The sequence below is a fragment of the Oculina patagonica genome, chromosome 13, assembly GCF_052425735.1.
Source record: "Oculina patagonica isolate OP01 chromosome 13, crgOcupat, whole genome shotgun sequence".
Lineage (NCBI taxonomy): Eukaryota > Metazoa > Cnidaria > Anthozoa > Scleractinia > Oculinidae > Oculina > Oculina patagonica.
Genome location: NC_135770.1, coordinates 12,632,066 through 12,655,114, shown reverse-complemented (window position 1 = coordinate 12,655,114; position 23,049 = coordinate 12,632,066). Strand labels below are relative to the sequence as shown.

At 38.4% G+C, this 23,049-nt stretch overlaps 2 protein-coding genes across 2 annotated transcripts; one reads left to right on the top strand and one right to left on the bottom strand.

Annotated features, from left to right (window-relative positions):
• The first annotated feature begins 4,011 nt into the window (after positions 1-4,011).
• LOC144636951 (uncharacterized protein KIAA1958-like) lies at positions 4,012-5,522 on the top strand. The gene is made up of 3 exons (XM_078496146.1): positions 4,012-4,043; positions 4,174-4,676; positions 5,457-5,522. Exons 2-3 carry the CDS (start codon positions 4,215-4,217, stop codon positions 5,520-5,522), a joined length of 528 nt encoding a protein of 175 aa, XP_078352272.1. The 5' UTR covers positions 4,012-4,043; positions 4,174-4,214.
• A 6,149-nt stretch (positions 5,523-11,671) lies between these two features.
• LOC144636950 (tumor necrosis factor ligand superfamily member 14-like) lies at positions 11,672-22,729 on the bottom strand. Its single transcript, XM_078496145.1, has 5 exons — positions 22,680-22,729; positions 22,425-22,573; positions 13,846-13,920; positions 12,704-12,862; positions 11,672-12,092 (listed from the first exon to the last, which is right to left on the bottom strand). Exons 1-5 carry the CDS (start codon positions 22,727-22,729, stop codon positions 11,701-11,703), a joined length of 825 nt encoding a protein of 274 aa, XP_078352271.1. The 3' UTR covers positions 11,672-11,700.
• Positions 22,730-23,049: the final 320 nt, after the last annotated feature.

Below are 23,049 nucleotides of genomic sequence, written 5' to 3'. Positions count from 1 at the left end.
TGAACCACGATGTATTGGCTAAGTTCATCGCGCCTCAAAGCAACAGTACATGTCAATTGAGATCGTTCGAAGGATCGAAGTGCAGCGAGGAAGAACAAATCCTTCAAATGAAAGCATCAGTGTGTCGATAAGTGGCATGTATGTAGTATTACTTTCTTGTTTCTTAACTTCGATGTGCCTAAATGTTGAATTGAGCGAGCTTTTGAAGAAAATCTTTCGCTGCTTTTTTTACATTTGCTAGCACAACATTGCTGAATTATATCGGCTCTGAAAACGCTCCGAAAAATGTCCTAACTGCCTTTTCTTCGCCAATATTTTGATTGTTATCTATAGATTTATGCTTGATTAGCTATTTCGTACCGATTTTATGCCAAATTGAGGCAAATAAATGGCTTCTGTGTTTCGGTGAATTTTGATGAAATAGCAAGAAATCGTTAAGTTACGTGTGTTTAGTTCCTCAATACTAATAAAATATTGAAGTCCCCAGACATTTTGTGGCATTTTTGTGAAGTTTAGAGATGGATTTCATTACCCATGTAAGAATAATGTATATAAGTTGTTGCTCATGGGAGATATTGGGCACTAGTTAAAGGCTATTTCCAACAGTACGAAATGTGTACCTTCCAAAAGACCGTTTGAGGAGAAGAAATCAAATGAATTGAAGTGAATTATTGTACTTAAAGCCTAATAACCACAGAATATAATGCAGTGAATTTTATTTTCAGAAGTCTTTTTTTCTTGTGGAACTGGTCAATCAAAGTCAGCTAATTAAATATGCATAATTTAGTGAAAAATGGCCATTTTTGCAAAAGGTGCCATAACTTGAAGGGAATAAAATATTTTGAGCTGATGTTTTGTCACAGTAAATAGCTCACCATACCCAGCATTTATGCTAAGTTTGGGCGAAATCGGTGATATGAGCTGCATCACCTGTTACCTGGTTCCGCCCTGTTCTCTCACGGGCACACTCTTAAGCAGATACCAATAATTTTTAGGACTTGTTATGACAGATAAGAGTGCAAAATAGGAAAAGATGAATGGTAAAAGCTTTCAAACACATGCTTTATTCTTACAAATATCATACCAGCAGATGATGATGGTGTAATGAGTTCACTTGGAACATCAATTGATTGGGCCTGCTTCACTTTCGTCTTTCCTGACAAAACAAATTCATAAAAATGTGTCAGTTGATTTAAAGTAAAAGTTTTATTGTCTAAAAGAGAATCAAACAGTCTTTTTAACTCACCCCTCCCCCTCAAAAAAATGAATGATCTTCATTCTCTGTTTCAAAGTAACAAGTTAAAATTGGATAAAGATAATCACCATATTCCTCACAAAAGGCTTCAAACATGTCTTTGAAATTGAAACCTATCTCGCTTTCCCCTGATACAAAGCCTTCACCCAGACCAGGGGTTCATATGTAGATATGGAAAATCCATTGACGTGCTTCCTTTTCTAAAATACTACTATATTGTAAGTATGTCTGCCTGCAAAAAATATATATAATCTAACGTAGATCAAAAGACATAAACATAACAAGAAAAATTATTATAATAAAATGAAAATACCTAGATCCCTTTCAAAGGAAATGACTCATCTTGGACCATACAGGCATTTGTTTTATTTTTATTTTTATTTAATTTTTTTTTTTGGGGGGGGGGGGGGGGCAGGAGGTGGAAAACAACCCATTAATTCAATATGAAGTTGAAAAAAAAAACGATATAGAGGCTAAGCGGACGTAACCGAACCTAATTAAGGCTAACCAGAGTGCCATTTAAGCTAACCTGAGTGCTATTCAGGCTCACCAGAGTGCTAAGGTGGATACAAAAGTCAAAAGAAGATTTTTCAACCTGTAACATGCAAAAACTACTAGGCATTTCATGTGGATAAGGAAAAATTATATTAAACAAGGGATTCCTAATGTATTAAAGTAGGAATCAGCAACTGGAAAAGTGAGGGGCTGGGTAACAAGTCAAGCTTGCTTGATTTTCATGACCATATTAACCGGCAACATATAATCAAGTAGATGGTGGAATTCCAGCAGTCACTGGCTTGTTTAAAAAACACTGATTAAAGTCATTTTATGAACTGGGCTCATCCTAAGCAGCCCAGATAAAATATCATGTTGACAGTTCAATTTATAATATTCTACAATGTTCTAATGGTTTAATAATAATAATAATAATAGTAATAATAATAATAATAATAATAATAATAGTTTGTGTCTAACCTCTTGATTTCACTCATCTTCCAGTCGATTATGTTAAAACTGTAAGTCACCACTGGGATGGCTAAGGTGTTGATTGCCTCAAATCTATTGGCAGCATTGAGCTCCGTTTTTATAAGAACCATCCTTACCCTGCGGTAGTATTCCTTCCTCACTTTTTCTTTCATCTTGGCATGCTGTATACCATCACTTTCATCCACACCAAGGTATTTGTATGTGTTCTCTTGGTCTAGTTCCTTGATACAGGTGTCAGTGTCAAGTTGCAGGTCGGTAGTTTCTGTCAGCTTTCCTCCTTTGAATGCAGCTTTAGCACATTTGTCCAGCCCGAATTCCATCTTGATGTCATCGCTGAATGTCTTTACAATATTGATTAGGCCGGTTTGCTGGCTGTCACTTTTTGCATAGGTTTTTAGGTCGTCCATGTAGAAAAGGTGACTGACTGTTTTACCTTGGACTTCATAACCATAAGTGGATGCCTTTGGTAATGAGCTCAGTGGAGCGAGGGCAAGACAGAATAGGAGTGGAGAGAGAGAGTCTCCTTGAAAGATTCCACTTTTGATATTGATAGGCCTTGATGTAATTGACCCTTCAGCGTGGTTGAGGTGTAAAGTTGTCTTCCAACATTTCATGCTTTCTGCGATAAAGTTGACAGTCACAGGGCAGATCTTATAGATTTCCATGCACTTTATTATCCACGTGTGAGGCACACTACCAAAAGCTTTCTTATAGTCTATCCAGGCTGTGGATAGGTTCTTTTTCTTGGTCTTACAGTCCTCCAGAATCATCTTGTTTATCAGGAGTTGGTCTTTGCATCCGTATCTCCCTCTCTTGCAGCCCTTCTGCTCTGATGGTAGGAGCTGGTGTTCACTCAAGAAAGTGTATGTTCGTTCTGCTATGATGGATGTCAGAATCTCATTCTCATGCCGAATGTGGGGCATGAGAACGGAAACGATACCAGTTATCATTGGAGCACTTGGAGCTATCAAAAAGGGACTAGAGAGTTATATTGGAAGAATCCCTGGCCAAATAAGCATCAGTGAACTACAGAAGATAACCTTGCTGGGTACAGCGCATATTTTGAGGAGGGTGTTGTCAAGCTAAGAACTGGCTACCCTTTAGTGCCCCAGGACCATGGTTTGGTCTCGGCGCTAAGGACTTTAAGCAAACATTACGTAAAGAACATAATAATAATAATAATAATAATAATAATAATAATAATAATAATAATAATAATAATAATAATAATAATAATAATAATAATACCCTACGTTCCAAGAGGTCGCGCTGCACAGTTGGATTGGGAGTTTTCAACCTTGCGATTGAAGCCCAATCTTTCCTTTTTTGGGAAACTCCACACCACACGTTTTACACTATTTTAACGCTATCGCTGCTTCTTTACCACAGCACCACAGGTCTGTAAATATATGTAAAAACAACTTAAATCAGATAGTATATTAAATTATGAAATATTAGTAATCCACAACATACAGGGATAAGTTCTAACTATAATAAAAATTATAACCCACCCATTAATTTTCGTGCGTGCTAATTGGACAAAACGCATCACGTGGTACAAAATCGGAGGACGGGTATCAGGCAATACCCCCCGTCCGATTTGATATTTGTCGTCCGATTTTTCGGTGACAAGAACACACAAAGAGAATTCAAAGTGCTTACATTCTTTAATTTCCTATGGAAGAAAAACAAAGTACACGTTTTGTTGAATCTAGTGACGGTGAAATTAAGGAACTAGTTGCAAATGCTGTTCCGGAAAATACAAAAAAATCAACAAAATATGCTGTGAACGTATTTGAAGGTAAGGAAAAGTTACGAGTCAACGCGAACTCAAATTGAGTCATTCAAAGTTGTCGTATAGTGTAAGCTACAAAACAGAATTACAACAAAGTGTACTTACTATAGAAAAATCGTTCTTGTCCAACTTTTAGCATGGAGAAAAGAGAGAGAAATTCCAACTATTCTCGAAAGTATGGATCCTGAAGAATTGTCGGCCATGTTGAAACGTTTTTACGTAGAAGCAAGAAATGTTGAAGGAAAACCGTACAGTCGCAACACCATGAAAGCAATTCGTTCCGGTCTCGACAGATTTTTATCTGGTTCTCCTCAAAGAAAGCCGTTTTCTATTATTAGAGATAAGGCATTCAAACCGGCAAACGAAGCTCTTGATGCTTCACTGAAAGATCTCGCACGGCAGGGGTTGATTTCGTCAACTAAGCACAAGCGCCCAATTTCGAGTGAGGACCTCGAAGCCCTTTACGCCGCCAACCAACTCGGCCTGGATAGTCCTGAGAGTCTGGTAAATACAGCATGGTTTTATACAGTTCTTTACTTTGGCAAGAGAGGCCGTGAGAACCAACGCGCGATGAAACCGGGTGACTTACAGCTGAAAACAACAACTGGTGGGCTGAAGTACTTCGTCCTGAACGAGAGAGTGGAGGGGGACAGGGGGCGGGAGCCCGGGAGAAAAGGGGCGGGAAGCGGGAGAAGAGAGGGCGGGAAGCGGGATTCTTAAGGTTGTGGGAACCGGGAGAAAACGAGTAAAATTTCGCAACATTTTGTTAATTTCGCACTGGACATGGAACACACAGGAGAGAACAGCTACAGAAAGGGACGGGAGGCGGGAGTAAAAGGTACGGGAAGCGGGAGTAAAAAGTACGGGAGGCGGGAGGTTCAGACCCCCTGTCCCCCCCCCCCCGAGAGAGCAACGAAAAATCATCCTGGTGGTATCAACGACAACGAAGACGAGACTCAGTCTGTGATGATGGCATGGCCAGGAAATCCCCGTTGTCCTGTGACTTGCCTCGAGAAGTATTTGGCGAAAAGGGAGCCAAGATGCGATGCCCTGTGGCAAAAGCCAAAGAACCACAATGCGAGTTCATTCTGTGATCTGGTATTGTAACGTGCCGATGGGAAAACACAAGCTGGAAAATCTGCTCACAGACATGTGCAAGAAAGCTGGTCTTGCACATGTCTACACTCCCCATTGCATTCGTGCTACGTCGGTCACCGTACTTAAAGCTGCCGGTTTAGAAAATTGCCGAGTGAAGAACGGGCCACGCCAGTGATAAATCCATCGAGGCTTACAATGCTCGACCAACCATCGAGCAACAGTTTGAATCATCCGCGATCGTAAGTCGGTTTATCACACAGCAGAACGCAGTTCAGCCTGTACATTCAGCTGTTTCTCTTCAAACTACTCCATCGTTTTCAGCCACGTCTTCTGCCGCCATTCAGCAACAAAGTCAAGTTCATCACCAGCAATCCACTTTCAATGTGAATCCATCTGCTCCAAACTTCGCAAATTCTGTGTTCCATGGCTGTAATTTCTTTTTCAGTCCACCCAAAGACAACTGAACTGATTTCATTTCCCCCCCAAGACTTTTAACACGTTTTTTGACCGGTTTCTTTGAACAGCGCAATAGTAAAATTATTATAAAAGCGCCGAGTTTTCGAGTTTTTGATCTAGGGGGCGTTGCGAGAGCATGTTTGACATGACAATCTGTCAAGTTTTAATCCAATCACAGTTTGAATAAAATGAATTCAACCAATCAATGGTACTTGCTAACGTCATTTGCAATCGTCATTCGATCGCCACTGGCTTTTTTTTTCAAGTGCTTTCTGAGAGTCGGGTGAAAATTAATCAGAGGGTTATAAAATAAATAAACCCCTTTCTGGCTTGCTGGTATGTCGGCGGATAATGCCCTTGGCTGAGAGATTGTCCTCATAATTTCACATTTGCCCTCGAAGCTTCGCTTCTCGGCCAAATGTTTATTTTTCGGACAATCTCTCAGCCGCGGGCATTATCCGCCGACATACCAGCCGCCTGAAGGGGTTTATTTACTAATTATTTCCAGTTTAATGTAAATGTTATAAATTTAGTCGTTTGTTCTAATCTTAACTTAGTTTCTTAAAGTAATGCTTTTTTAGTATGGAGGATAACCTGCTTTACACGGCTAGTGCCATAACAACATGGACATAACAACATAAAAAAAGATTATATGTTATAATACTTTAAATGATAATGCTATTTTAGTATGGAGGGTAACCTGCTTTACACGGCTAGTGCCATAGCAACATGGACATAACAACATAAAAAAAGATTATGTGTCATAATGCTTATGAAATTGTGTTTCTGCTGTGTTGTTATGTTGTGTTGTTCACACTGGTGACATAGAGGTGACAAACCGGTAAGGAATACTTCCGAAATATTGATCAATCTGTTATCCATCCGTTATCAAGCAAAAATCAATGTTTTAAAGGCGGTCATGGCGATATTTTGCTTGAACTTTTTCTGTGGCTAGAGACTATTCTGTTGAAATGTGCGGAGGTACTGTTTGCCTTTTTAACGATTTTTTCCACATCCGGGGTATTATATTGTGAATAAGATGAGAAGGTTACAAACAGCGCAGCTGATGGTCGAACGAAAATCACTTCAAACACTTTTGTGAGTAGAATTCTCTTCATTTGATGATTTTTTTGCCGTTTGGTTCAGCTATAGCGATCGTTCAGGGCTTTCTGTGATTTGTTATTGAGAAGCAATTCGATAGGCGTGGTTTCCGGCCTTGAACAGACATGAAACATGGCCGAAACGTCTCGCTGAGTCATGAATTATTTAGTTATTTTAATCCCATATTCCTTGAAAATGAAGCGAACGTCGATGTAACGGCCCAAATAGCGTACTGATAGTTTGCTGTCGACATTGTCTTTGATCGATTGTTACGCCGTTTACATTTTGGTCAACCTTCAAATAAGAAACAGCACTACGATCAACGTCATCCATACGGAATCTCTTGGGCCCAAATCTCTGACGCCTGTTTTTTCTCACCCCCAAGGGTAAGGGGGGGTGGGGGTGGGTAGGCTTTTATAGATTGTGCTCCTAAAAGTGGCATATTATGCTACTAGCAGTGCTCAAAATTTTGTCAAATTATGCAAAAATTATGCCAGAATTCCCAAATTATGCTTCTGATTTCCGAAATTATGCTCACAAAATGACGTAGATTCTATACATAGAGGTGCGCAATAACGACACCAAATTATGATGTTTTTTAAATAAACTGTTGTTGTAAATTTATTTGTGTTTATGGCAGTTTATCACGGCCGTCAGCTGTCCAAATTAGCTGCTCGCATCTCTAAACCATTTGTAAAATGCCTCCAACGACTTAACAATCACAATTGTATAGCTAAAACACGCATTGCAAGAACAAACTACCTAAATTTCATTTATTTCTGTAGAAAGTACACCATATTTACTACATTTTATGAATTTATGCTCCAAAAAGTGCTAAAAATTGCTAATTATGCCGTGGCAGTGCTCGTTTCACAAATTATGCTTTTTAGCTCCAATTATGCCAAAAATTATGCTAGCACAATCTATAAAAGCCTAGGGGTGGGGAGGGGAGAGGGGGTGGGGGGACTACATAATACTTGACTTTAATAGAACTGCCTTGTCAGGTCTGCTTTTTTGGTAAATAAGTATTCGTTAATAATATTTCTATTTGAATACTTTAGGATTCGAGTTGTTACAAAGAAAACTAAACATGAATTGTTTTTAAGTAACTCTCGGTGAAGTGATTTTTCGCGTTATATTACGTGTTGTAAATAATGCATGAAGCACAGAATCACTATTTGCTGTTAATCAAAAAAAGTTGTTAAAAAAGATAATTTGTTATTAGTGTTTTTAAACAGTATGACAAGTGGTCTATATAGCGGCCCACAATAAAAGATAAATAAGCCTTATTTTCAAGTTGGAATTGTGTCACATAACAGCTCATAAAGTAGAGTACATGCCCAAGTTATTCTAGCCTACGATATAATCATATAATAAAATAATATTAATAAATAAATAAATACAAAAGAGCTTGATCACGTCTGTTGTTATCTGGTCTCAACTGTGATTAAACTAATTTCCCCTCACAATCATCATGACCCTTAACCTTCGAACTCCATCAGCTGTTCAATATCAGGATTCTCCTTACTTCTACAAGTCGCCCTTTTGAAAGCCTTCTACCGGATGTCATACATATTTATCACAGTCAATCAGCGCACCAGGATATTACTGTTCAACCAATCAGAAAAGTGGAAGCAGAAAAGTCTCGAAAGCAAATGAAGTGATACACTAGATTGTGTTACATAAACATAAAATGTCACGCAATAGTTCTAATTCTTTGGTATAACCCTATTGGAGATGTATTTTTGTATCACTTAAAAAACGTGGTACAACTTTTGGCAAAGTATAAAGAAATTCTGTCAGATCGGTTCAGAGAAACCTTAATATTTTGAAAATTTAAGATGGCCCTGAACCGCTCTGACAGAATTTTTTTAAACTTAGCTAAAGGTTGTAACTTGACATGCTGATCGTAACTCAACAATAAAAAAATGGGGTTCACCGAGCTAATTTTTGATGTTTTAGCACTAAAAGCTAAAACTATTTAAAGGGTGTTTTTAACAGGTTATACTGTTGCTATGGTAACCATGCACTTATGTCAAGAAAATGATCACAACTTGTCGATCAATGATTGAGCATTTGTTTCATACCATAAGTGGGTCATAAGTGCAATTGGAGTATAAGGGCTGGAAAATGCCTAAAAACCCATTTTCTGCAACACTGAACTGTGCATTTTTCTTGTGTATGCTTGCGCTTATGCCACGTGATAGGAGTTTTACAAGAATAAATGTGTTCGATCGCCTTACGCGTTTTTTCGGCGTATTCTTGTGCTTAAAGTTGTGCTGAAGCCTAGGGAAACCCAAACTTTACAAGGTTCACATGCATTAATCGCTCTGTTGAAGCCATGTTTGCCAGGTATATAGTACAATTTGTGTTGACCTGCTTGTATTGATACATTTTTGGTCTTCAACACTTTATCAAGTTCGTCTTCTGACAATTTTTGTTCTCGTTTGTTTGGAGTTTCATTCTCTAAATTTTTAAAATCAAAATTAAGCGAAACATTTGGAAACTCCGACTTCATTGCTTCAGCCTGAATGGTTCAGTACTCGTCGGCAAACACGAGCAATTGGCGAGCGCGTTCAAGTATAGTTTTGGCGGGAACGTTTTTCTCCTTTTACGATCGGTAAAACTCCAGAGCCGAATTTCAAAAGAAATATGGTCTAAAAGTGAATTTCTTAAAATATTTCGGCCTCCTCTCTGCAATCCCTAGTGGTTGGAAAAACTCCCTTTTAAATACCCAGCAAATACCCTCCAATAAGACTGTCAGAGATGACCTAACACCCTCTAATGTCACTGCCAAAATCGCTCGCGAACATTTTGTTTTGAAAGTTCTTAAACCCCCAAATATAGAACTAGAACTAGTCGGAAAAAACTTATCCCCGAAAGCTATCTACCAATTGCCTTTTAGAGTCACGGTAGAAAACAAACTTAGATGTTTCCAATATAAAATCATTCATGGCATCCTTCCCACAAACAAACGTCTTTTTAAAATGGGACTGAAAACGTCACCTCGCTGCGAGCGCTGCAATTTTCCCGACGAAACTTTAGCTCATCTTTTGTATGAATGCCCCATTACGCAAAATTTTTGGCGTGAAATTGTTATTTGGTGGAACGAGAAACGATCGGAGAATGTTTCTTTAAACGTGACAGATATTCTGTACGGCTATAAACCAGACTGTACTAAGTTCTACGCCTTTAACCATGTTCTAATCATCGGAAAATATCACATCTTTCAAGCTTGGTTGGATAATAGCCCCCCAAGCTTTAAAATTTTTTATCTCGTTCTCAAAGACAAAATTTTTTGTGAAAGCAGAATCGCTTTTAAAAACAACACCTTGTCGAAATTTAGATCCAAATGGGCAACATTAAGCGCTCTTCCGCCTCAAAATGTTTCCACTTAGAATGTGCCACCCGCCTTTTTTTCCTACTTTCTTCCTTTTTTCCCCTTGTTTCCACTAAAAATTGTACTTAGAACATTATGTTGTAAACCAACTTTGTACTTGTACTTATATGTAGTGAAATTGTGTAAATTTTTCTTTGTATTATCAATATTGTATTTTTTTTTCTTTTCGTCTTCTTTTTTAATAATTAATATTGTAAAGTCTACTAAATTATCTTCAATAAAAAAAAAAAAAAAAAAAAAAAAAAAAAAAAAAACAACAGCTAAATTTAAATTACGAGGTTCTGGTTTATTGGTAAAACCTCTTTTCAATTCATCATACGGTAACACTACTTTATTTCAATGTAACCATGATATCGTGGCATATCAGGTCAGTAACTTGATATTTAACAATTATTCCACGAGCGCGCGTTGGATATGAGATGGTAGATAGTCAACGAGGCGCGTAGCACCGAGTTGGCTATAACGATCTCAAATCCAACAAGCTCGAGTGGAAGAACTGTTTTTTTTTTTTTTTTTTTTTTTTTTTTTAAACGACCAAGGAATTGCAAAATTTGAGCTCCCCAGCTATTTTCGTTGACGCGTATCGGCTACCATATTTGTGGTCAATGGTATATGAGCTTATATACCATTGCCTGTTAAGCAATCAAAACACAGAAGTTGCAATGAACCATTGCTAGTTTTTAATAACGTACGTAGAATATCGGGACAGTAGATCGCGCTTTCGATTGGCTATTTACGAATTAGGGCACGGTAATCACTAAAGTGATCTGTTGGGTGTCCCTGTGCAAAGACTTCAATGTACTTCCATTTCATTATGTTTGTTACGCATCGCTTCGGTGACCTTTTACGGCCATAATGGAAATTTGTAAATACACCAAGTGACCGGGGTAATATCGATATTATATACCTAGTAGAGGTCAAGACATAGCTGCGCTGCAAAAATAAATCTTGCTACATTGCTGAGTATCTCATGACTCAATAGAAATTCCCTGTTACACACTTTTATTATTCCACTATCATGTAATATGACCATAAAAGATCAATACAACACACACCATATGAAACAACATTTCATTGCAGCATTACATATTCTACTGTAGTCCCCTTTTTGGAGCAGCTAAAAAACAAGAGAATGTAGTGAAATGGAAAAAATTACTCGCCGACATTTTATTCAATTTCTGCCTTTTTCCTACAAAACCCACAAAATATCCGCGTAAAATTAATGAATAAGGTATATTAAAGGGGAAGTAACGGAGATTTTGATGATTTTTCGTCAAAACTGTACTATAATACTTCTCGTGTAGAATTCTAGAACACAAAGAGAAAGATGTCAACCGAATCACTGAAAGAGGAACAAATCATGATCGTTTCTAACGTATTTTGGAAACAAAAATGCCAGAACTTGTAAAAGTAAGCGTAACATTTTTCAAGTTGTAATTCATTTCGAACCTTTTCATCTATGTCCAGAGACTCGTTGACAGTGTTACCACACTGGGTGGTAATTTATAACAAACCTGGGCCATTAATTTTAAGCTTCTGTTTACAATAAAATTTTTGTTAGTTTTTGAAATCACGCAAAATCCCCGTGGCACTTCCCCGTTAAACTTTTCAATTGCCGCCTTTCATTCCTTTTTTATTGCAAGGGATGCGAGACACCAAAAAAGCACCAAAATAGCTGTGGTTAGGCCCCATGTATATTTTGCTGTCAAACTGACCAATCAATTTCACATAGATCTCATCTCCTGCATTCAACTGGAATACGCCGCCAGAAAAACCGGTTTTATGTTGGCCTGCTGCCATGTCCTCTTGGATCATTAAGAGTAAGCGATTGCCAGCAAAGACAGCTACTCGGTTAAGACTCTTCTCAGGTGTTGAGCTGAAGTAGATCTGAGCATACACATAATAACGACCATCAATAGGCACAGTCAGTTTACCATCAGCATACTTGAACCCGTCCTTCACGTGACTATTTTGATGATCCTGGTTCCATGCGGTAATTACTAAAAAAATGACGAGGAACAATTAATATTTATTTATTTTTCAGTTATAAGGGAAGTTACACGGCTCGTAAAGGTTTGATTGGGAGGTGATGTAATGGTTAGTACACTGGCCATGAACTCCGGATAGAATGGTCTGAGTTTGAGGCCTGGCCAGGGTCATTGTACTGTGTTCAGTTGGACAGGTATTTTACTCAAATAGTGTTTCTCTTCACCATGGAGTATACAAGGGTTCACAAATTTCTGTTATTTATATTTCTGTACTTAGCACCAACAATAAAGAATGAAAACCTACAGATGAATTTTTCAAAACATTCAGTGGCACACTTAAATGTACATGTACACTATTTGAATGTAAATGTTGTTCCCGAAAATTATTCGATCTTTATCGATCCCGCAAGTAAAACAAAAATGTGAGCAACTAGCAACAAGTTCCATTCCAAACAACCATTGAGATTCGAGTCTGAAAACAATATTTTTTTTATCTAAAAAGTTGAAAAACTGTCTGATCCATAGATAATTTCATTTAACAGGGTAGACTAAATGTGGCTGATTCTAGAGCAAAATACTCTTAATTTAAACTATTTTCAGCGTTTATTTTTTGTGATACATACCCGCATCTGTGTTGTAAACTTTTGCCTCTGAGACTCCACCCTGAATATTTGCAGAAGGGCTGTAGCATGTTTTCCGGCGTTTAGCCATCATCGAATCAAAAGACGATTGGAAGCGATCGGGGGTTCTCCTATGATCGGGAAGATCATATGAAAGAAGACCTAAGAAAAACAATCATTTTATCCCTAGATCCAGCACAATGACAGCCTTCAATGAAAGAGAAAACTCGTGGCCCTCTTTCATCTCAGTTATTGCAATTGTACGGTGAAGAAGGGAAAGCGAAGCTAGAAGGATAGAACGCGGGCGATCCAAGCTAAGTCGCCGCAAACGTCTGTGTAATGTTCTTATATAATCGCCCGGATCGCAAGAAAACTTTTTGTAGTGAGAAAGGTGACAGAAAACGATCCTGGCGATTATTTGACAACCAGACTTAATTGGATCAGATAAAAGTTTTAGAGCAGGAAGACTAATATTTAATCCTTGGAATACACCGTCAGATTCATAACTACAAATTGCAGGATAGGAGTTGATGTTTCATAACTGTTCTTAATGATTTGTTTGATTAGATAATGTAAAGGTAATGAAATCGAAACACCATGATCGTGTTTGTACTATGTGAAGAAATTGAGACACGGAGGTGCCACACTCTAGAACATTGTATCTAGGTATGATATCACGCACTTTTATGCCAAAGTAAAAACGGCGATTTTATCAAATTAGACCTAAATGCAACCTCCATCCAAACACGAAGACTTTAATTTTCTATTAATGCGAACGCCTGTATTTATAATTATTAAGTTTTAAAGTACATCTATATAGGTACGTAGTTAGCTAGAAAGGCGTTCCCTCTAGAAGAAATGTTGCTTTACCTTAAATCGTGCTGAAATTAAGGATGGATTTATAATTATTAATTTTTAAAGTAAATCTATTTAGGTAGCTCGCTAGAGACACAACCCGACATGAATTAAGGCATGCTGCTTTAAGTAACTTAAATCGGTTACAATAAAGGTTGTTGTTGTTGTTGTTGTTGTTGTTGGCTCATAAACAATACACTTTAGGCTGCACGAACCAATAGAGCTCACATAAGGAATATCCCCCCATACACATGCGATCCGGATTAGGTCAGAATATGGCCATACGTTACCTTTATCGCTCTGGACAAGACCAAAAGAAATGCACGTAATCACAAAGATCCCCAAATACATCATCTTTACTTTGCCTGTAAATAAATAAATAAATAAAATAAATAAACAATTAACAGAGGCGGATCCAGAATTGCACCAGAGTGCACCACTGAGGAATGGCGTAACTGACTTGTGACGTAAACACATTTTAAAAGTGAACACTAAACCGCAGGTCATCTCAGGGAGGGGTGCGCATCCCCTGCACCCTCCCCCTAAATCGGCCACTGAATAAACACATCAACATAAACACTTCATGTCATATCTTTTCAACTTCCCATCACTCATTTCGTTATAATAGTAAATGCCCGGGCGCCGCCATTTTGGATTTTAATGACGTCAAAACCTTGCAGCTATTGTTAGAAAGCAGAGGTTCTTTTATGTGAAACAATTGGGCAACGCACTGACGTCATAAATTCCAAAATGGCGCCACGCAGGATTAATTGTTATATCTCCCTTGTCCATCAACTTGCCTCAGGAGCACAGGTTAGGGCTGTCCCAAAAATGCTCGTAATTTCCCAAATGGTTGCTCGAAATTTCTTAAAAAGTTGCTCAAAAGTTGCTTCAAAAAATCCAAAACGTTGCTTATGCAGAAGAAAAATCTCCAGATATATGCTTATCCACCTAGCTTTAAAGGTAAGATTCCTAAGAATTTTCATGCAATTTATCTGCAATAGAAATATCTAAATAACATTTAAGTCCAAAATTTGTTGAATTACAACAATCGTGAAGATACCTATGACATCATGTTTGCTGACGAGTTGTTTTTAAAAACTCAATGATCCGAAAGTTGAAGCATCTCCTGAACTTTCTCGGAAATCTTCGGCAACTTTCGTTAATCGTCGGACAATTTCGAAAATTTGCGGAAACGTTCGCATGGTCTTTGGACAACACTCGGAAAATCTTCGAAAATCTTCAGTCTTGAAATTGCAAAAAGTTGCCAAAAATTGCAAAACGTTTCTCGAAAGTTGCTCGAAAAGAAAAAAGTTGCTCGAAAGATGAAAAGTTACCCAAAAGTTGCTTTGCTTTTTTGAGACAGCCATAGCAGAAGTTCCCATTAAATGTTGCCTTTAATTACATAGCCAACTAAAAGATTTCACTTATTATTTGCATTTCACTGCAACCAATGATGTAGCATTTACAATAATAAAAAATGGGATTCTTTGTGGTATTGTCAATTGGGCACCACGTCTTTGTCATTTGAATCTTTAGGGAGTACTTTGCAAACCTTCAATAAGGATTTAATTTACATCGCATGCCGCCGATTCTTTGTTTAAATAATTATCTAACGTTTCTTTTGGCTCCTTGGGTGAAATTAAGACAAGTTGTTGCATGTTGTGGGTAGCTCAATACTTATGCGAAGTTGACTATCTGTACAGAAAAAATAAAACCCATAAACTGAACATGAGTTTTTCGCTAACTAGCTGATATATTCTGCAGACCGGTAAATGTAGTAGGTAAGCCTGGCAGGCAAGAGCTTATCCCGGTTTCTGTAGAATTTAGCGACTGGGAGAATTTCTACTCCACCTCGGATGAGAAGCTGGTACATTACAGGCCTATCCTACAGCATTAAATTAGTCGGTACCCATTTTATATATACACATGGGTGAAGATAGGCACTGCGAGGGTAGGTTAAGTCTCCTTCGAGCCTAGTGGCCCATACAGGCCGGAGCTTATTCCTGTTTCTGAAGCATGACGAAACTAGGAGTATTTCTCCTCGCCCTGGACACCGCGCCTTCGCCAGGAAACTAAATGTGTTCAGTTGTTAATATAATGGGGGAAGCCGGAGGGACCTTGCCCAAACAGGGAGATTGTGCAAGGCTTTCAAACAAGCAGCCCATGACGATAGTGAGGAAGATGCAAAGAAATAAATTCTTTGCCACTGCGCAAGAGCGAAAGTTGACATTTAAAAAAGAATATGACGAAATTGGCGAAGGAAATAAAGAATCTTAAAGAAGCAAAAATGTACAAAGCCAAAATGCCGAGGTACTTATGTCGACAAAAGGAAAATTGAGAATTAATTCGGAGTGGCCCAGTGTTTTGTGTTTGCATGTGGTAAACCGAAAGTTAAAGTTGAGCCGTTTCAGTTTGTTGTGACTTTCTTACTGTTTAATTAAACAGCTTTTTGTACCAAAAGAAGCACTTACCACATAAGATGTCCAGAGATCACATCTAGGGCACGTTGTGCTAAACACAGCAGTTCGCTCTGGAATGGATGTCGCTAATTGCTTTGGGGTCGCTTTTAATATATGCATGACTCCGCCTTGTCTGAATAATCATCGTTGCTATGTGTCTTAATTACTATTTGCCCTGCATTATATGTTGGTAAAAAAGGGACAAAATGACCATTGAAAGCAGTCTTTGTTAAGCTGTAGCGCAGCATTACGACAAAGAAGTCATTGTTTAGCTTGATTTAGCTATATTTCTCAACAAGGACAAAGATTGGCCATTTTGGGTGTTGGATATCGTTGACAAATCAAAATGAAATAGTAACTGAAGAACTCTTTGACTGACTTTACGAGCTGCTGAATGCTCCTTTAAAGTTTTGACTTAAGCTGGCATATTAGGGGCACAAGATAATCTTACTTTGATTCCCCTCTTTAATATGCCAAAATGGGAGAAAATTTTCATCTTTTGTTAAACTTCCAGTCTGTTCAAAAGCCGGAACAATAGTAATCCAGGATTAAAAAATGATCGATATTTTTATTTCTCTTGAATCAAATTTCTTTTTATTGTTATGTTTTGTAGAGGCGTTTGAGATAAGTCGACGTCAAACTTGAGAACAGACGGTATCAAATGAAAACTTCTCTGAAAGCCAGTTGTAAGGTTTTCACGGCTTTGATTAGCGGGCCCGATAATTAAAGCCGTGAAAAGCCTTTGATGTATACGAACAAAGAACAAAAATTACTTCGTTTATAATTGAGCTAATGCTATATTTTCGACATGGCACAAGAAAGCTTATAGGATCGATATTTACAGTGATGACTGTTTTTTTATTGGGCCTTTCACTGTTTCAATAATTTTAATTTTCAAGCAGTTCAAGTGATTATCTGTCCCTAGCAGACGAGTTAAAACAAAAAAAGTTTATCGAATACTTTTGCGCTTGCACAGTACTGCAGTTTGCAAGTTCAGCTCTATAACGGATTTTCTCTTTTGCTCCTGTTCCTAAGCGCATGTAATTTTGTCATCCGCTGATCTTTTCCTCTTCTCGTAGTTTTTGAATACAGCCGAGCTTCCCCCGCTTCGGCATTGCTAAAATCGCCTGTATCCATTTGCGTATATTTCGTCATTGAACGAATCTAGCTTTGCGGTCATTAAAAGACCGCCAGTAGTTTGGTTTCTCAGTGCCATGTTACAAGTTAATTGCTGAGGCAAGACTGCAGTTTTGATTCTATCTCTAAATCACTGTATTAGTGTCAATGTATTTAGCACTGCTGTGCTAATTGAGGACACTTTAAATAAATAAACGAATATTGCAAATCGAACAGAAACTTGTTAAAAATCCCAACCGGTTGGAAGTTAAAAGTTGGTTATTTACAAAGCGTGAAGGAGTTGAATTCAGGACCACCGAACTCAAACCAAGGTAAATCCTCTCGCAAAAATCCATCAAGTGGCAGGGAGGAGGATTTGAATACCTGGACCTTAGGATTACAACTTCAGTGCCATAACCACCAGGGGCATGCTACCTCCTCACTATGTACCCTTCCTCTGAGAGTTTTGCGAGCACTCAAAGCAGATTATTCTGTTTTGAGTTTGTTTTTCCCATTTGATCTTATTTGGGATCATAGTACTCCCACCAGCTTTTCTATTGGTTCCTAAAACTGAACCAGTAAGCCGAGCCAAGGTCAGAGTGTTTCGTAACAAAGGCGAATGACTGGCATCCCCGAGATGATGTTTCGGTGCAAAAAGATATAAGTTCCTTGAATTTGTAAATATTTTTCTCTTTATGGTCCTTTTTAAAAAGCATGTAGTAAACACGAAAATCACAATCTCAGGCGAGGCAGAACATGGAATGATTTATGCTTGCTATGACAAACTGTTTCCAACCACTGACAAAGCACTTCAATGCGCATCCTCAGTGCAGCATGCGTACGCCGATCATGTCGCGATTGGGAGGCACTCGCCTATATCTAGCAATCTATTTGTTGTTTGACAAATATGTAAGCCTAGAATCAACTGTATTTTTACCCCGCTAATCGCATTTCGGCGAGCATGATTTCTTTTGACATGTGTTGAATGACTAATTTTTCTATTTTAAATTGTTTTTAGTCTGGCTTTAAGGTATTCCGCAGGGAAGCCAAGTCAACTTTTATCACTGATAAGAACTCTGATAATTAACTGATTACCTAAGGGATAGTTTATTACGCGTTCAAAGTGAAGGTATCAGGAATTTTTTTTTAATTAAAGGTACGCTTTACTATATAAAGGTATTCTAAGTACTTAAGTATTCTTTACAATTTGGTTTTCACAAAGAAACTGTTTGTGACACGTTCTTAGTAGTAACACGCCTTTTCTTGTCTAAAACATTTTGTAGACTCGTCGCCCTTTCCATAACAATCTTTAGTTAAAGTTTGGCTGTACAGCTTTATTACTTGAGTTTGATTTTACTTAGTAGTATTTCTCATGTTATCAAGAAGTGAAGGTTTCTTTTAAACTTTATAGTACGTTCATGTTCTTCAGCCCGAGGTACATAGAGCAGATATAAAAAGGCAACGTTTTGACCCTAGCTGAACTATTCAAACTATAATATGGAAAGCCACTCACTTTAATAGTCCAATTTAGAAACTAAGCTATTAAGCTATCGACAGTAAATTTTGCAGACCTCAGATCCTAACTATCAGTTAAAAACGTGGCATTTCGCAGCTGGCAGTTAAAATTTCGACCAATTCTCAGGACACTGTCACCAGTTTCACTTCAAAAACTCAGGAGCCTAAAGACATATAGAAACTATGGATAGTGGTCCAATTTTGTTAAAAATCACCATGCAAGTGTACTAAAGCGATAAACAGGTGATATTATTTTGATGCCTTTAGGAACTTTAGACCTTAACTTGAGAAATATCAGGCTGAGTTCTTCAAGTTTTGTCCTTGGACTGGAAAAACACCTAAAAATATTATAACTCCCTCCTTCCTTCAACAACAATTTACTTTATATCTCCATCTTGATGTACTGGGTGCATTTTATTTACAAGAAGACCTATTCGCCAATTTAACTGAAAATCGAAAAGCATTAAAATCCCCGTGACGGTGTCCCTAGCTGTGAGGTTTTTTCTTACCTTGCAACAAAAAACAACAGATTCTATTTCGAATTTATCATCGGCGAGCTTTAAATTGTTATAAAATATATTTGTAGATGATTGTAAACGTTCTTTAATCCAATTTTCTGTGTATGAAAAAAAAAACCGTTTCATTACAGTGAACATGCACATTTCACGCCAGTTTTAAGAAATATATGCTATATCTCCTGAAACGTCCGTTATGAATCGATGAAGCAATTACGGCGGATCATTCTTTTAACAAAATCAGCAACAAAAAAATGTCTCAATTGGTTTTATCTCATTAACCTGAGATTCATAGAGATGATATGAAGATTTAAATTAAACTTACCTCGAGCTCTCGTTTCTGCACCGAAGTCTCTGACAAAGATTGGTCAAATGTAAGGGGGGGGGGGGGGGGGGGGGGGGGGGGGGGGGGGGGAAAACCCCCCCCCCCGCACTCGCCTTGCTGTTGGGTTTTTATTACAACAAGAATCAATCGATTTTCATTCTAAGTTATTATCTGCGTGCTTTATGCTTCTGTGGAGTATATCTTAGATACAGGACAGTCTCCTGATGCAAGTCGCATTCAGGCACTGTTCTCTGGGACGCCGGTTTAAAAGGCCTGTAGCGTTGTCATGGAAAACCGATTCATTTTCAGTTGTTTTCAGTTGGATTTTCAAATGTAAAGAGGCCAGGGTCTAGTAACAGGGGCGTATCTAGCCTATAGGCCCGTAGGCCCGGGCCTACAAATTTTTTAGCCCACTCTTTTTTTTTAATGTGCTATCAAGAGAGTAATTGTGGCTGAAGCACTTTTAAGATGAAATAGAAAGCAATATGCATTATCGCAACAACCCTTTCTCGATTGATCAAGTCTCTAGCAAGTATAAAACCTTGGCTGCGTGACACTTGTACTTTAAAGCATAAAAAGGTAAAAAATAAAGTTCTCGTGTTCGAGCATAAAGTGCCAATTTAACAATATGGCGTTCCAAACGTCTCGGGCTTTTTTTTTAATAGCACGACGTCTTAGTTCACACCACCGACAGTAGCCAGTCTGGTCTTAACGTTTCCATGCACGCACGCTCGCTGCCGCACCTGTGATTAATTCTCTTGACCCCGCCCTGCAGGATCCTAAATGCTCTAGCGCTATCAAAGATGCTTTCACCAGCGAAACAACCGGCTCAGTAAATGGCATCTCTTGCCGCCGTTGTTCTGCGATCTACATCGCCGAAACTGGCCGCACGCTGCAGCAACGTTTCATTGAGCGCCTCTGCAGCATCGAGAAAAACCTGCCAGGCTTTCCTGTCGCAAAGCATTTCAATACAAATGGCCACACTATTTAAGATGTACAAGTCCGTAGCATCTGTTCTGCGATGGGAACAAACAACGAAAACGTCAGGAAAAGCGACTCATCTTCAATCTGTGAACAAGTCAGCCGCGCTGACGGAATGTAAGTCGCCGCGCGCTCATCGTGCGCGCAGCTTGCATTGGAACTTTAACTCTTTTTTCGTGGCCTTAGCAAATTTCTCAACGAAACAGCAACTTGACTTCCACTGATAAAGGACCAAGCTCAAAACGTCTGGAAGGATATATTGTTAAATTGGCACTTTATACTCGAACTCGAGAACTTAACTTTACAAAGTGATAGGTATGTGTCGTTAAAGACAAGTGCGTTTATATATTTAACAATGAGTGAAAATTGCCGGACCATTCTCTGCAATGAAATGCCAAAATTTAGGTGCTGCCGGATTGCACTTTTGAGGGCCTTTATCTGGAGCATAACCCCTCCCCCTCCCCCTCTCCCTCTAGAAGCGGCCAGGCCTACAACTCTTCAGAAAGCTGGCTACGCCCCTGAGTAATATACAAATGTAGTTGTGTAAACGTCTGTCAGTGTACAAATAAGAAAATGCGAAGCCTGACAGAGTATAAAAGTCTAAATAAATTAAAGTTGGGCGGTCCGGTGTGGAAATGTGGAAGCGCATTCTCACAAAAATACGTAATTCTACAACTGAAAAGTAACAAATTCCCAACTTGATTGCATTTTAGTTAGCAAGGTAATACACGGAACTGCTGTTTTTACCACACATCCTAATTAAATGAGTGTGGAATATAATTCATGTAGTGTATTTTTGTTGATTTCATGTACGATTTAAAAAAAAAAATATATAATATGTGGGTTAAATGACGCTTTTCTATTCTCGTTTTAGCTGAAATATAGCACTGGCTGGAATTGCATCTTTTTATGGTACGTCTTCGCTACTGAGCGGCTGTTTTGTAATATTTGCCAAGCTGATCTGTTTCCAGGAAACTTGTACTCACCAACAAACTACAAATAACTTTTGACAAGCTGTTTAGCACACAAAACTATTACAGTTTTGATCTTTTGAACTTTAAACTTGCTTGACGCTGGTCCAGGAATAACTTACTTTTCGGTCTTAAATTATTTTTATGTTTGGTTTGTCAGGGCATTCCGTATGGAAGCCATGTCAGTTGGTATCGCTGAATGAGAACTCTGATAAAAAATACTTATGAGATCGCTTATTTTGCGTTCATACGGACTGAACGTGTCAGGAATTTTTTATCGATTTTTTAATTATTGGTACACTTAACTATAAAAAGGTACTTATTATACAATACGGTTCTTTCGAAAGGAACAGTTTTTAACACGTTCTTTGTTCCATCTTCGATCTTTTACCTACTTGTAAGCAACTTAGTATAAATTATGAAAAGAGGTGTAGCAAGTGACATGCCTTTTCCTGTCTAAAAAGTTTTTTTAGACTCGTACCCGTTTCCATAACAATCTTTTAGCTAAAGCTGGGCTGTATATTTTTGTTACTTTAGTTTGATTTTACTCAATAAAGCCAGGTAACTTGATATCACTGATCAGACCTGTGATAACTGATTACTAATAAGATCGCATATTTCGCGTTTTAACGAACTGAACGTGTCAGGAATTTAGCAATTATTGGTACACTTTACCGTAAAAAGGTATTAGGGTCATTCCCCAGTATTAAATTGCGCATCCCTACTTCGCATAATGTCAGGCGTCATTAGCGTGCGCGCATTAAAAAAGTCCGCTTTTTCTTTATGGCTGGACCTCGCCAGAGAGGTAAATCGTCGTTTTTCGAAAACGAGTGTAGTGATCCAATTTTTTTGCGCTGTTTTGAATAGCAAAGCGCGCGAGTGACGTCACGACTCAGGCAAGACTCAGACAATTAACTGTTATCATCGTTACAAGAATTAAGCTTTTAAATTGTCGAACACGGCTTAGCTCACACATATACGCACCAGGTGCGATTATCTGGGCACAAACCGGTTGAGGTTCCCGGCAAGGCTTGATTTCGGAGACTTTTTCACAACTAGCTTCTGCATCAGGCGGGTCTCCTTGAACAAGACAGTTTGGACACTTGAGGGCGTCACTTCTTGTGTGGCGAGTGCTACAATAAGAAAGGCAAGCATTTCAAACTATGCACAATCTTAACCGTTTCTGAATAACCGAATCAATCTCAATCAATTGAAGCCATCGACAAGAATCAAACTTACAAACTTTCTTTTTTACCTGCGCCACTCGGTGCAAGTTGAAAGACAGCCATCATTGCCGCGTGTAGCCTGAATTTCAGCTGCCACTGGGTGGCATTTGCATTTAGAAATGTTATTGTCTGTTTTAGTAAACATTCAGTCGTGTTCTAAAGGAAATGTGTACTTATGTCGACAAAACGAAAATTGAGAACCGACTCGGATCGGCCCAGTGTTTTGTAGTAAACCGAAAGTTTAAAGTTTGTCGTGACTATCTTAGACCTTGATCAAACGTCGTGCTTCTGCAGTGCCGAACTTAATTGCAATTAGTTTCGACTGTCGCACGGCAGAAACAAGACTCTGATTCAGACGTCGTGCAAGAGCCGTGATCTAGTTT

Bases quoted from the DNA above. Each gene is read 5' to 3' on its own strand.
- LOC144636951 (XM_078496146.1), top strand. From the start codon at position 4,215: ATGGATCCTGAAGAATTGTCGGCCATGTTGAAACGTTTTTACGTAGAA. The intron at 4,677-5,456 runs GTGGAGGGGGAC...CATCGTTTTCAG, and splicing joins ACTTCGTCCTGAACGAGAGA to CCACGTCTTCTGCCGCCATT.
- LOC144636950 (XM_078496145.1), bottom strand. From the start codon at position 22,729: ATGGCTGTCTTTCAACTTGCACCGAGTGGCGCAGGTAAAAAAGAAAGT. The intron at 22,574-22,679 runs GTAAGTTTGATT...TTCTTATTGTAG, and splicing joins GCAGGTAAAAAAGAAAGTTT to CACTCGCCACACAAGAAGTG. The intron at 13,921-22,424 runs GTGCGTATATGT...ATTTATTTACAG, and splicing joins TGCCCAGATAATCGCACCTG to GCAAAGTAAAGATGATGTAT.